Source organism: Phocoena phocoena, chromosome 1, assembly GCF_963924675.1.
Source record: "Phocoena phocoena chromosome 1, mPhoPho1.1, whole genome shotgun sequence".
Lineage (NCBI taxonomy): Eukaryota > Metazoa > Chordata > Mammalia > Artiodactyla > Phocoenidae > Phocoena > Phocoena phocoena.
In genome coordinates this window covers 128107426-128123384 of record NC_089219.1, presented here as the reverse complement: position 1 = coordinate 128123384, position 15959 = coordinate 128107426, and the positions used below count along the sequence as shown (strand labels likewise).

General features: G+C 38.4%; 1 protein-coding gene across 1 annotated transcript in view; it reads right to left on the bottom strand.

Annotated features, from left to right (window-relative positions):
• Positions 1-15426: 15426 nt before the first annotated feature.
• The window catches only part of LOC136131774 (dimethylaniline monooxygenase [N-oxide-forming] 2-like), a 58623-nt gene continuing 58090 nt past the window's right edge, over positions 15427-15959 (bottom strand). The window contains 3 exon segments of the mRNA XM_065888548.1: positions 15427-15453; positions 15455-15623; positions 15625-15777. Coding sequence (XP_065744620.1) covers positions 15427-15453; positions 15455-15623; positions 15625-15777 — 349 coding nt within the window.

The following is a 15959-nucleotide window of genomic DNA, read 5'->3' as shown; positions in this document are numbered from 1 at the left end:
ATTTGAAGAATCATCATGGACAGAAAGATTAGAATTATGGCCAATCATGGAATCGAAGATGTTATATTCAGGCAAATTTTAGGTCAATTTAAGCACTTTCCAGCATTTCAAGCTGTGATATTTACAGGCAGAGTCTGTATGATGATTTTTTTTGGAGATTTTGTAAGTAGGAAATTAACAGATTATATAGAAAGGGGAATCAAATGCCCTATAGGGTCTTATCAAACCATATTCTGTGATTCATCTTCTGGTTAATTAGCCTTCAAACACCTAATGAAGGGCTTCTATGTTGCTAAGCCCTAGGCAAGGTAACAAGGGAACAAAAGATGAATTAGGCATGATGCCTTCTTTATGGTAGCTATCATTTGAGTGGGGAAGTAAGATTTGAAAATAGATAACAATATTCTGTGTCAAGTGCTAACACAGAGATATGTCTCATGTACACTTTGCAGTAAGAGCATGAAGAAAGAGGTGCTAATTCTGACATTGGGATGGTAGGAAGGCAACACAGAGGTATACTATTTGCTCCAGGTTTTTTTTTTTTTTTAAATCACTCATTTTATTTATTTATTTATTTTAAATTAATTAATTATTTTATTTTTGGCTGCATTGGGTCTTTGTTGCTGCGTGTGGGCTTTCTCTAGTTGCGGCGAGAGGTGGCTGCTCTTTTTTTTTTTTAAAACATCTTTATTGGAGTATAATTGCTTACAATGGTGTGTTAGTTTCTGCTGTATAACAAAGTGAATCAGTTATACATATACACATATCCCCATATCTCTTCTCTCTTGCATCTCCCTCCCTCCCACCCTCCCTATCCCACCCCTCTAGGTGGTCACAAAGCACCGAGCTGATCTCCCTGTGCTGTGCGGCTGCTTCCCACTAGCTATCTATTTTACGTTTGGTAGTGTATATATGTCCATGCCAGTGTCTCACTTTGTCCCAGCTTACCCTTCCCCCTCCCCATATCCTCAAGTCCATTCTGTAATACGTCTGCGTCTTTATATCCGTCCTGCCCCTAGTTTCTTCATGACCACTTTTTTTTTTTATAGATTCCATATATATGTGTTAGTATACGGTATTTGTTTTTCTCTTTCTGACTTACATCACTCTGTATGACAGACTCTAGGTCCATCCACCTCACTGCAGATAACTCAATTTTGTTTCTTTTTATGGTTGAGTAATATTCCATTGTATATATGTGCCACATCTTCTTTATCCATTCATCTGTCGAGGGACACTTAGGTTGTTTCCATGTCCTGGTTATTGTAAACAGAGCTGCAATGAACATTGTGGTACATGACTCTTTTTGAATTATGGTTTTCTCAGGGTATACGCCCCGTAGTGGGATTGCTGGGTCGTATGGTAGTTCTATTTTTAGTTTTTTAAGGAACCTCCATACTGTTCTCCGTAGTGGCTGTATCAATTTACATTCCCACCAACAGTGCAAGAGGGTTCCCTTTTCTCCACACCCTCTACAGCATTTATTGTTTGTAGATTTTTTGCTGATGGCCATTCTGACCAGTGTTAGATCATATCTCATTGTAGTTTTGATTTGCATTTCTCTAATGATTAATGATGTTGAGCATTTTTTCATGTGTTTGTTGGCAATCTGTATATCTTCTTTGGAGAAATGTCTATTTAGGTCTTCTGCCCATTTTTGGATTGGGTTGTTTGTTTTTTTGATATTGAGCTGCATGAGCTGCTTGTAAATTTTAGAGATTAATCCTTTGTCAGTTGCTTCATTTGCAAATATTTTCTCCCATTCTGAGGTTGTCTTTCATCTTGTTTATGGTTTCCTTTGCTGTGCGAAAGCTTTTAAGTTTCATTAGGTTCCATTTGTTTGTTTTTGTTTTTATTTCCATTTCTCTAGGAGGTGGGTCAAAAAGGATCCTGCTGTGATTTATGTCATAGAGTGTTCTGGCCAGGCAGATTCTTAACCACTGCACCACCAGGGAAGTCTTTGCTCCAGGGTTTGAAGGATGAAAAGAACTCCAGTGGGCAGAGGAGTGGTGGAAGTGCACTGGAAAAGGAGGAAACTGAGAGGGCCCTTATAAGGGCCAGAGATGGTCCATAGAGGCATCATGACAGCTTGACTCCACAGAGGGCTTGCTATTCTTTTGCCTCCTACAGAGAATAGCATGTTCCCCACATGAGGGGACTGCATTACAGTGTTGATTCACTGGATCGTATGACTGACATGTTTCCCCACAATAGGTCATTTTCTTTGACTTGTCTCTCATTTTCTCATAGCTCCTAGCTTCATGCTTGGACTGTACTAGCAATTGCATAAATATCTGGCAGAGGATTGATTTCCTGTTAGGTAAAATGAATTAATTAATCACCTTATGTCTTTTTAATTAAAAAAAAATAATTGAGCAAATATCTTCTGGGAGCTAATATCCTGGGTCAGAGAGTCCTTCCTCAAAATGACTTTCTATCAAACGTACAACAAATAGAAATTCTCTCCCCAGGTCACCACTGTTACTCAGTGTGGGCCGGATGCAGCCAGCCTTCTCTGAGAAGTAAACATCCCTGAGGCTTTTCATGGGACAGTGGGGTGGCTGCGAGTCAGAGACCTGAGTTTGAAGTTCAGTGTTGGCTAATTGCCAGAAGTATGATGTTACACAAGTAATTTGTTTCTGTGTCTCAGTTTCCTTCTCTCTAAAATGAAGCTAGAAGTAGAACCTGTTGTAAGAATCAACTAATGTATAAAAAGCATTTAACACAGTGCTTGGGACATTCTCATCTCCAAAAAGATGTTGCTATGTTATTTTTACATCTTCATGAGATTTTTCTTTAATCTGATATTTTTGTGGCTATCTGCCCTGACAATTTTCTTTTTATTTACTTGGACTCAGAGTCATCGGGGCAACTAGACATGTATAGCTAAAGGTTGTCTTCTAGCAAGTGAAGGAAATGAGTAGGGAAATGTAAGAATGATGGTGAAAGGGAAAGAGAGAAAAAGAAAAAAGGAGAAAAATATGTTTCAAAGTCATGCTTAAGGACTTTTTCTTTATTTCTTTAAGTTTTTGCTTCAGATCTATTTGGTGTGTCACCATAGTCTCATTTGAATTGTTCCCATGTTTGGAAAAGCAAACATTAGAATACATGAGCACATATACACTCAAATACTGCCTTCAATGCTGATAAAAATTAATGCTTCCAATCACTCATTCAAGTATTGGTAATTATATGAAACCAAAATGATTAAAAAATTGATAAGTGCTTTTTAGAAAAAGTATTGTCTGCTTTTATTATTTCCTTTAACTAAAAATCATTTCCAGTCAGTGACTGCTGTACTTCAGACAGAGTGATTGAAAACATAGTAGGAACTTTTATTAGGGTGAAAAGTACACTAATGCCACTGATTATTAGAGTGCTATTTCACATGCTAATGCAAAACTAATATTAAAAATGCTATTGCTCCTTATGTGAATATTCAAAAAAAATTTGGCCATTCCTTTGTTGGAGGTTTTAAAAGCAGTGTAACATCATCATCATCACCATCATCATTATTTCAATGAAGAAAGCCTCCTCAAAGCTGACTAAATATGAAAGAAATAAGTAATAAAAATAAAAAATATGACTAAATTGGTAAAGTGTCACTGGATGAAAGTGAGTTTATAAAAAACATCAAGCAAAATAACTTCAGCAACACAAAATTACTAAATGAGTTGAGAAATCACTGTCAGTTGCATCAAAGTTACCGATTTTTAACCATGGGGTTACAAACTACTGTTCTTTTCCTGGGCATTTTATATTGCTGCCTCTACTTCAAAGAAGTAAGATGCAAATATATACTGTACTGAAGTCAGATTGAGTGCCCACTTTGGTTTATTAGGATAATACAGGGGGTTAGAAAATGAGGCTAGGGCTGTCATTCCCAAAATTGTGTGTAGAGGAACTGAGTTATTTAAAAAATTTGAGGAAAGCACAGTAATACTCCATGTCTGTTGAATACCAAACAAAGCATTCGCTGGACGTAGTTCACAATTTTTATATCAGATAAGGCTGTGTTCTATTTGATGATGCTACATGTTTGCAAAGCTGGGTTTTTGACCATTTCAATGTTAAAAAGTGAGTAGTGCACAAAAATTGGTTGCGGTAGAACAGGAAATGAAGTGACGATGTGCGATCTGATTCTAAGAGTTGAGCAGTGCAGTGCATAGCAGGCATATACACCTCATTATCAAGTAATTGTGGTCATTCAAGAATGAAATAAAAATACTATTTTCATTTCAATTTGTGTATTATTTTTTCAAACAACTACAAGGTTATTTGAAAAAGAGCAAAAATACAAATACAGAGAACAGAAACACGTAAGTTGTTTGGACCTGACTACTTAATAAAAGGAACTACAGCTTGGAGGCCCCGAGAAAAAATTACTCACACTCTAAAGATTCCCTTGAACCTGGGAAGTTTGGGAACCTCTGGGTTATAGCCTTTCCTTCTGAGTATATTTTAATTGATCAGGACACCTTATCTATTGGTGTCAGGAAATGCAAATTATCCTATATCTAGTCCAGCAGTGTATCGATTAACCAGTGCTTCCTGACTGTTTCTAGTGTGACTCATCTATGTATTTCAAAGGAAACCATCTTCACTGATGTGCTGTCAGGCTTGTATCCAGTCCTTTATTTGTACATTACCCACCCCTCTCTCTTCCTTTTTCTTTCTCTCTCTGTCTCTCTGTCCTATGTTCTCTGTGTCTCCCTTTCTCTGTCTCTCCCCCCCGCCCCCACTTTCTTAGCACACGGATACTGGCACGGACTGCACAATGATACAATATCCTGAAGTGGGCTGTGCATTTCAGGAGTGATCAGAGATAGTAGATTTAGTTGAATGCAGTTAGGGGTGAATGAGGGTGCCCACTTAGCCCTTGGGAACAAACGAGCACAAACTGGTAAGAAACTCAGGTTAGAGCAGGGCCATGCTCTGGGATTTCAATCCTCCAGCAGCCGTTCCCCACCTCCTCAAGCCTATTCCTAAACACACCACCTGATAAGAAAAATTCTGCCCGGCTCTGAATTCACCATACCAGTTACAAGGCCATAGATATTCCCTAGGCTGGAGGGGAAACTAGGAAATAACAAAGGACAGACTTAGTTTCTTCATCTGTAAATCAGATGGCATTCAACTGGATATCTACAAGAGATTTTTGAAACCCTTAAAGTTTATAATCTTGTGAATTCAGCTGTGAGCAGAATTAGCAAAAAGAACTGACAACAGTACGAGAATCAAGAAATTTTGTCATAATGCGTAGAATGGAGCACTTTTAACAACAGGAAAGAAGACAACATGCCAACACAAAGTAGTCAGATCTGAAAGTGTGGATTGCCTCTCTCTCCCAGTTTGTGTCAAATGCCATCATTTGGTAGACAAACCCCCAAAGCATTGTCAGACACTATGTCAGAAGCTATTAGTGGAAGCACTTAAGAAAAATGACTGATTTCCCTTTGCATTAGGAATCCAAGTTTCCCTTTTGATTAACCACTTAGTAGTCTGACCAGCAATGTACTTACCAGTGTACACAGAAGACTTGATAATATCTGACTTTACTGTCCCGTTACAAGTACTCAAGCATTTACCACTCTGTTTGTACCTTGGGGCAGGGAGTGGCTTTATAGCTCCTCCACAGACTGAGAGAGTAGCACTCTGGTGAGGTGATTCTGTCCTGAAACATAATAACAAAACAGGAAAAATCTGGCCCCCACCTCCCTAATCCAAAGGAATCAGAGATTATATCTTGTTATTTACTTTATGTACTTGAAATTCTTGGTGCCAAGTCCTGGCCACAGTTAGGACTCGAGCTTGCAGAAATCTAAATGGATAATCCTGAACCAGCGTTGGCCTAGGAGTCCCCAGTATACCGGATGAACCCTGTCTAGGAGATAAGGAATGTTATGCAGAATTTGGAACCTAAGGTTAGCCATTGTTTATATTTTAACTTGATTAATTGCAACAGTGACATGCTAAGAGAAACACTGGTGATATGTACTTTAGACTTACTCTTCTCACTGCAAAACAGAAATTATTTTAAGGAGTCACAGCAGCATCTTCATTATTCATAGATTTCATTCTTCAAAGGGGAGGGAATAAATAAAATAAAGCAATCATGACAACTGCTACACCAAAGATTCACTTTTAAGTGTTTTGATCCATTTCTCATTTAGAGACAATCATTATTATTTTAAAATCATACATCACCTACATTATTAAATTCAATTTTTTCTGTTTATTTTTATTCTTATTGTTTTTTAAAATTAATTTTTATTGGAGTATAGTTGATTTACAACGTTGTGTTAGTTTCTGCTGTACAGCAAAGTGAATCAGTTATACATATACATATATCAACTCCTTTTAAGATTCTTTTCCCATATAGGTCATTACAGAGTATTCAGTAGAGTTCCTTGTGCTATACAGTAGATCCCCATTAGTTATCTATTTTGCATATAGTAGCATGTACATATCAATCCCAATTTCCCAATTTTTAAAGCCTTCCTGAGCACAGATGATTGCCCAGGCACTTGGGAAATATGACAAATATATGGGAGGAGCATAGCCTTTGGAGTCACAAGACCTGAGTTTAAGTAATGTTTTCGCCAGTTACTTTTAATCTTGGGAAAATTATGTAACTTTTTAAAGCTTTAAGTTCCTCAATTTAAGATAAGCATAAGAATACTTGCCTCAGATGATTGTGGTAGGGACTAGATGAGATAATCTATGTAGAGCGTCTTGTACATAGTACACACTCTGCAAGTGGCTGCGATGGCGATGATGGTGATGGTGATGACGGTGATGAGGATGATGATGGTGATGCCATTGCCAGAACAGATAAGCTGTCTTGATTATTGAGTCATAATACTGAAATGACTCCCACAGGTGCAGAGAGTAAACTCCAAGACAGATTGGTAAGATCCAAGCAGGGGAAAGGTTCTAGAAGGATAAATCTTTTTTTTTCTTCCTGAATTTGGACATCGTATCACTACACCCTTTGGCCCTACATACAGAGGGCCTTCTGTATCACTGTGTCTGTTGGTTGCTCGTTAGGCTCACCCTTTGCCTTCTTTCCCGTTTATTAAGGACTTGGCACAGAGACAGCATTGTTTGTTCTGTTGAGCTCAGCTGCCTTCCTGTAGCTATGAAGATGATAGTATTTGGATGATTTCAAAGCTTAATTTTTACCCAGAAATTAAGCCTTCAAGACTACTATTAGTTCAAGAGTGTTTTTAAAAATCAAAATATGTTTGACATTGAGTCATGGATACCTTGATGGCCAGGGCCACAATTAGTGTCCCAAACTGCAGTACTTAGGCACTTACACTGATTTGTACATGCACCCTCGGAGCACACAAAGGAGGTCCCAGGGCCTTGCCAGGCATGCTGCTAACATAAGTGGAAACAAAAACTGTATAGTGTTTGCTGAGCATAAACATGATCATGTATCATAGCATCTCATTTTCTATAATTAGCAAGAAACTTATAGTAATTAAAAATGAGAAGACTGGCCTTCAGTGGCACCTTCACTTTCTGCTATTTTTAGGGTTTATTGTCAATTGTACTTGCGGCCCTGGAATGGGGAAAGCTCTCCAGGCCCCTTTTTGAAGTGAACCTAGACCCTGAGAAATAAAATTGATAGACAATGATGCCCTTTAGGGAGTAATTTGGACTTTCTGTCCTTTGAGCACAGGGTCCCTTCTTGGTCCCTTAGTGGTTTGTTGGGAACACGTGACTAGTTCTGGTCAGTGAACTGTGAGCCAAAGTAACAAGTGTCTTTTCTGGGCTCAGAGGAGTTAATTGTCAGTGTGAGATCCCATAGCACTTTCTTTTCCTTCAATGTGTTAACCAGCAACTTTCAGCATGCCTGTTCCATTAGCCTGGATGCCTGAGTAACTATGATGAGCAGAGCCTACCTGCCGATGGATGCATAGCATGAAAGGGAAATAATTTTTGTTTTATTTCAATGTCTTGAGATTTGAGAATTAGTTGTTAATGCATCATACCTATCTTGTAAAGACTGTTGCACTAGAGGGGTGTTTCTTGTTCCTTCATTGTATTTCTAAGTCATCTTTTTTTTTTTAATGAAATTGTTTATTTTTATTTATTTTTAAAATTTTACTGGGTTGAGTTCCTTTTTAAAAAAATAAATTTATTTATTATTTATTTTTGGCTGCATTGGGTCTTCGTTGTTGCACACGGGCTTTCTCTAGCTGCGGTGAGCAGGGGCTACTCTGTTGTAGTGTGCAGGCTTCTCATTGCAGTGGCTTCTCTTGTTGCGGAGCACGGGCTCTAGGCATATGGACTTCAGTAGCTTTGGCTTTCAGGGTCTAGAGTGCAGGCTCAGTAGTTGTGGCACATGGGCTTAGTTGCTCCATGGCGTGTGGGATCTTCCCTGACCAGGGCTCGAACCTGTGTCCCATGCATTGGCAGGTGGATTCGTAACCACTGTGCCACCAGGGAAGTCCCTTTAAATCATCTTCTGAAGTCTTACCTCCCTTCCTTTCTTCCCCTGCTCTGATTCATATTTAGAGCCATAGAATCTTAAAGTTGAAAGAGAGCATAGAATTTACTTCGTTTTAGTCACAGTTGTAAACTGGACCTACCCAGTGCAATTTTTTTCTTTCTCCCTCTAAAGAAAGTTAAAACAACCACAACTCCTTACCCTTAAACATGCCCCCCCCACCCAGAGCATCAAGAAGCTCCCTATGCCATTCTCAATAGATTTAAAAAAATATATACATCTTCTAAAGTGGGTTAATTCCCTAAGTCTCTTGCATGTTGAGGTTGTTCTTTTTCTTTTTGTGAGAATACGCCTGCAGAATAGTAGCACTGAAAGGAGAGGTAGAAATAGTACCATACCTACTTAAGGCCAATTATTTTGCTTGAAATGGGTCTTTTCTCTGTCAACAGTGGTGAATCAGTGACTCAAACCTCTACCATCTAAGGACTAGAGCAAATAGCAGCGACTTTAAGTTCCCTTAAATGTCTTTGTAGCTTGATGAGAATTTTGTGGGAAAATCTGCAACAGTGAGTTAGAAACTGACATATTACTTAAGGTGCTTTTTTTTTTTTTCGGTACGCGGGCCTCTCACTGTTGTGGCCTTTCCCGTTGCGGAGCACAGGCTCCGGGTGCGCAGGCTCAGCGGCCATGGCTCACGGGCCCAGCCACTCCGCGGCATGTGGGATCCTCCCGGACTGGGGCACAAACCCGCGTCCCCTGCATCGGCAGGCGGACGCTCAACCACTGCACCACCAGGGAAGCCCTAAGGTGCTATTTTGTAACCGCCTAAGGAGTTTGTAATTAATGGGCAATACTTACATGGTGACATATCTAGAATAGCAGTGGTGGGGTGAAGCAGGAAGAGAACACTAGCAAGAAGTCAGGTTTCCTTAGTATTTGTCTCTGCAGAGTAGGATAATCATCCTTGTTTTGCCTAAAACACGAGGTTGTGGTGAGGATTAGGTGAGATAATAATTGTGGAAGTGCTTTGTAAATACTACAGAGCTCAACCTAAATCTTAAAAGTTTGCATCTGTTTTTTCTTGCTCATCTTGGTATTCCTAGGAATAGCCTGGTCTTCTCTGTATCTGCATTGGCCTCTGTGCTGTTGTTTTGTCTCAAAGCAATATAAGTGCAGGGCTTGGCTCCTTCTCTATTCCACAAAATGTCCACCTTCAACTCAGTATTTTTTGTGTTTAGTAACTTTACTGAGGAATCACAAGGAGAGTTTGCATTGCACCCTACCCAGCATTCTGCGATTCTGCTGGCTCTATTCTTTGTTTTTGTTCTTATTTTCTTTCCTTCCATCCTCTTTTAAATAACTTGAACCTTTCTTTTCTCCTGAAGAACCCTATTCTGCCCAAAACTCAAGTCTCTTCTCTTTTCCCCCCCGGCACTTGTGAGAATATTTTTTTTCAAACAAATGTGTTTCCCATTCTTATTTAGATACCTTAATACCTAAATTAATGTATTTAGTAATGTAGTCATTCATACAATTTTTTATTATTGTATTAGACACAAACATATTAAAACCATTTTTGAACCTTCTTTGACAACTTGTATTTCATCACCTTCTTAGTTCTCCTGGTGATTAGCTCCATTTTTGGTGTGTAGAGAGGGAATAAAATTGATTAACATATTTTACTTTGGATATAAGACAGACATTGGAAAGTGAAGAAATAATAAATTATTTTTTAAAAAATTGATTCATCATCCTGCACACCATCATCTAGCACAGGCTGCAGAGTCAGACAGTTCTGGCAGTAAAACCCAGCTGGGCTTACTTATAAGCCACATAACTTGGGAAAGCCATTTTACCACTGTCTCAATTTCCTGATGCATAAAATGGGTTATGAGGATTAAATATGGTGAAATAAAGTCAAATTCTTTATAATATCTAGAACATAATGATCAGTAAATGATGACTTTTTACTATTTTATCCAGTTTCCTTAGGTTGCTAGACTTGAAATAGTTCAACATTAAGAGATATTGATGATCTTAGAGAATCAGTTACTTTCTACTGGCCAGTAGCACAAAGTATAGGAATGTCTAACAATAAAACTCTGTTTAATGGTTATAATTGAAATTCCTCTCCCAGAATATGTAGCAGATGTAGATGGACATCTAGGTGTAAAAATACAAGTTTTAGATACTTCTCATCTACCAGGTAAAGCAGCCAATCCTTACTGCAGGTTGTTTGAACTGATAGTGGAAGCAATACCAGCTGGTATTCAGGAGAGATGACTAGCCATGTGGCCCTGGATGGTAACCCGACTTCTTTGAACCTCTGTTTTCTTATCTGAGAGCATTCTCTTTAGTCTCTCCCACCCCTAAAATGACCCAGTGACTTGCAGTGATCTTTTGGTTCCAAAGTAAAATTCCTGTTATTGCTTCACTCTGAAGAGTGCCAAATTATCCTAATCTCTGTATTTTCTGGGAGCTGGATTTTGTGGCTCCTAGGCACAAAACTGTCACCTTTGCCATTAGTGCCAGTGAACATGATACAAAAGACATCCTATTTAACCATTATTAAGAAATTGACAGTTAAGGAATTATGATAAAGTCATAGAATATTATATCTGATGGGCATTAGTGATTTTCTGACCCCCTCTTTTATGCTCAGATGAGAAAACTAAATCCCAGAAAGCAGAAGTGACTTCTTTAGGGACTACAAAAGTAACCTAATAGAAGGCAAGAGTGTAAACACTATTGCAGGATTAAAACAAAGTGGTTTGGTAATACAGAGGTGAAGGAGATGTATTTGGGCTGGAGGGACTGAGGAAAGCTTGATGGAGAGTAGTATTTGACCTAGCATTGCAGGAAGGATGGGATCTTAACTACGAGAGGCTGGGGAAGCAAGAGCAGATAGCATGAAGTAAGGGCAGCTAGTGAGGCAGTGTGGAGTGTGCTGGAGAGCAGGTGTGAGGGCATCACAGTGGGAGGAAGGCTGGGAAGGTAGGTTACAGCCAGTATGGAGGATCTTGAATGACAAAGGAAGGATGGGAAGCCACTGAAGGTTCTTGAGAAAAGGAGTCAAGTGTCAGCAGGAAAGGATTCCGTAGCTCCTCTCTGTTGGTGCTCTCATAAACGCCTTCAAGTCTGGCTTCTAGGGACTGGAAGTTTTGGAGCAAGGTGAGGGCGCGTGGAAGAGATGGCTATGGAAGCAACTGATGACGAACTAGGTAAACTAATTTAAAAACTATGATTCAATTAATTAAAGAATATAAAAATGATGTTATGAGCCTCTGGTAACCTTGAGAATGTGCTTTATGGATCTCTAACTATAGGGGGTATAATTAACCAAGGGTCTTAGCTGCTGTACTTGAGATGCATTGCTATGCTTGTGCTCGGGCCCCTTTTCCCATGAGCTGCTTTCAGTCAGTGATGACACGGCAGAGAGACTGAAGCAGATCATTCACAGGAGAGTTAGGGCTTCTCTGATGGCTTGAGGACTCCCCAGTGGCTCTGCCGAATCTTCTTTAGACTGCACAACAGTCTATAATGTTTCTATGTTTCTATCCACCCTTCTTCCCTCTCTCCTTCACTCAGGGTCAGACTTGCACTGTAGTTTGATAGCTGTTTCAGCCTTTTCCTGCACTCTCCCTCTTTTCCCTCATACAGTTATTTTCCTTAATAAAACCCTTGCATGTTTAATCTCATTCTGGCATCCAACCTGAATTAAGTAGAATCTAATCTCAGGAGCCTTTGTTTTAGCTTCTTTGATCCATGATCTGGTCATAAGGCAGATTGGACAAGAAAGTGAGGTATGTTCTATGTAAACACATTCTCCCTCCCAGGAAATAGCCAAACGCTCTTTACTGGGGGTTGCAGGTCAGTAGCCCCATCTTCCAGGATGAAAGACTACTTATAAGGAAGAATCTTCCTTTGCCATCCTCATTATAATGTGAATGCTGGATTCTACCTCAGTTAAGCTTTTAAAATCTTTATTACTTGAAATTTTGTTACACATCATGGTCCAAGAGTTTTATTTAAAAAAATCTTTATCTCTCTGCAAAGAACAAATGTGAAACATTTGGCTTTGGGAATAGAAAATCAAGGAGCTATCATCTAGAAAAGGATAGTTAAAATAAAATTTAGTGAAAGGGAACCATCACAGGGAGAAATTTTGCAAGAAGATGGTAGCTAGCTAAGAGCCTTGACAGGAGAAGAACAAACATTGTACAGCAAGAAACACTAAGGCTGAACCTAAGGAGGAATTTGGCCCTGAGATGTGGAAAAAGTGATGGACTAATCTCTGAAAGCAGCAGGTTTTTTTTTTTTTTTTCCCAGAAGCCTCAAACCAATGGTTCCTAAATTTAATGTGCACAAGAATCCTCCAGGGAAATTATCAAGACTATAGATTCCAGCAGAGGTTCTGATTCAGCAGGTCTGAATTATCATTACATCTTATTCGGGAATCTGCACTTCTCTGAACTCCCTGAGATATTCTGATGCAGAGAATATCTCTGTGGATCACAGTTTGGAACAAGCTATCCTAGATGGTTAGTCTAGGATAATTTCTTGTTTCAGGATGTATGGAGGCAAAGGAATAGACTTGAATGAGTCTTCCTTAGTCAATCTCAGGCTCTGGAAATGAACTGTTTATGTTTTAAAAAGATATCAGAATACTTGGAATGATTTCAAGGGATCATCTCCTTTCTAAAACTTTTCAAGGATATAAATTTAGTAACCATTTTGTCCTAATGGTGCTAGTTTTTTCCCCACTGATTCAGCCTCAACCTGACAATTGATTTTCAATCTTCCACTGTAGAAATAGGATAGCAACCATAGTTATTTCACCAGGTAGTGGTAATGATGAATGAGTTATGAAAAAACAACTAGGACAATGCTTTGTACATTAGAAAGCAGGGATTGGCAAACTTTCCGTAAAGGGCCAGATAGTAAAAATTTTAGGCTTTGTTGAGCCATACTGTTTCTTTTGCAACTACTCAGTGCTGCCATTGTAGCTTGAAAGCAGCCACAGACAATGAAAGAATAGGTGTGGATGTGTTCCAGTAAAACTTTATTTACAGATATAGGTAGTGGGCTGGTTTTGACCTATAGGCAGTAGTTTGCCTACTTTTGCTATAAAGTCTTGATAAATTCTATTATTATTATTAATAATATAATGGCTTGCAAGTAATCTTTAATAATTAGAAAAGTAATCAGTTTTTAACCAATAACTAAGTATACATACCCTCTGCAATTTTTTTCAAAGGAATCTGCTTATAGGAGCAATGAAAAAAAAATCTTGTATTTAAATGCTGGTGTCATTTCAATGGCCTTTAAAGAGTTTCCACTGATAGGGATTGCCATCACATTGTTCTAGGCACTTGAGAGAGAAATCCAGGCCAATGTGAAGAGTGATGACCACAAAAGGCTTTGGAGGAATAAGAGGAGAAATTTGTCTAAATCTTGAGTCTCTGAGATTTTCCCTCTCTTTGAAGGTCTTGTTCTGGGCTTATGGCACAGTTTAATCTCCCAAAGCATAATTTGTGCAAAGAATGGCTGTAGCGATTGCTTTATAACCAGGTGTTTATTATGTTGCTCAATGTCTATTGACATTGAATTGCTTGTGACATTTTTAAAGTTCAGTTTTAAGCAAATGTTTGTCTCTCCTAACAAGCCAGCATGCTTTCTTTTATCAGATGACCAAGATTAAATATTGTTTTGCTTTTTGCCTTGGTTATTTGTATGGTTAGAGCTAAATACAAGGTCCAGTCATTACAATACTTTTCATCTACTTGGGAGATATACTTTTCTTCCTCGACACTTGTTTTTTGAAAATGTCAATGATTATCTTAAATGCTATTATATAGGTGTTTTTATTGTAAATTCCTTCAAACGAATTTTAGATCTAGCTGAAATGTAACCCAAATATTATAAATAAAACTAATCAGATCTTATTTGTAAGAAGAGTGCCGTATTCTATGTAAAGGTCCTCCAAAAGTAACATATATGTGATCATAAATAAACTCTTATTAAGTACTTGATTAATAATGGAGGTTTTTGTAAAAATGTATATTATGGGGCAAGTCTTCATTTCTAAAGTCAAGCAAACCTGAGCTCCAATTCCAGCTCCATTTCAAGATAAGCTCTCTGGTCCAGGGCATGTTACCTAACTCTCTGAGTTTCAGTTTCATCATCTGTAAAATGGGTATAAGAGCTGCACCCATCTCACAGAATTGTCATGAGAATTAAATGAAATAATACATGTAATGTGCAAATTGTCTGGTCTATGATAAGTACTTTATATATTATAAACACATATATCTATCTCTTATGGCATTTTTTTTTTATTTTCACAGCAGTGTTTCTGTCAAAATATAAGACAAATATAAGAAATGTGGCTACTTGCTCAGCTTTCGATGTGAGTCCCTAAAAGTCTGTCTGAGCATTGCCATGTTCTAAGTCTATCCTCTCATTTTTTTCTCCAGTATTTTTGAGTGATTCTCCATGAAGCAAATGGCACATGACCTAACATCTGAGAACTTTGTTACCATATAGAGTCTGGCTAAGAAGACTATCAAAAACAACACACAGGAATTTTAATATTTTCCCACACTTAAAATTTTCCAGTGATTTAAACCATGGGTGCTTTTCGTTCTGTGTAATTCTACTATTTTTCCACATGACTCTTCTTTACCAGGGCTTGGCAGCACTGTTTAGCCAGTGTTATTTTATTGTCTTTTTTTGAGAGGCTAGTGAACTTGAGGGAAGGGTAGAAATGGCAAAGAAATTTCATGACACAATTTCAGTTTTACACATAGACCTAAGTCTGCTAACTCTCCACAGTTACCTCTCTCACTGTTTTCCTCAACTCTAAAATTTAGACCTTAGATTTAATATTTTTTCTTAGTCTTTTTTTTTTTATCTCTTTAAGAGGTACTGACTGACATGAAAGCCAAAAGCATTATGCTGACATATTAGAACCACTGAAGTTGGAAAAAAAAAGGCCACCACAACAGCAAGAAGCCCCAGGATTTTCAACAGGAAGGAAACTGGGAAATTAGATGAAGTTTTTAGAGCCCGTGTCTTTAAAGGCTTCAATATCCTTTGTTTCTGGGTGAAGATGGCACTCCTGGTTCCATTCCATTGCCCAGGTCCAACCAGGCGATACTTAGGAGTTGCAGGTCCCAAAATAAAGTTTCACAGCCAGGTTAGGCTCTTTTAGCAAGAGAGAGAGGAGGTCTGGCTTTGCACCTATCTCTAAGGCGAGCTCGTCCAAGTAGTCGATGTAACTGGTCTGCAGTATCTGGTTGTTGCTCTCTCCAAACCTTAATGAAGAAAGAATAAAGGACAGATTCACAAAATGTTCTAAGTTATATAAGAACATTAGATATTCATTAGCTATTGAAAGAATGAAGTAATGAATGAATGAATAAATGAGTTTTGAATAACTCTCCAAGTCTCCTGGCAAGTAAAACTAGTCAGGATTGCTGCAAAGATTCACAAGATA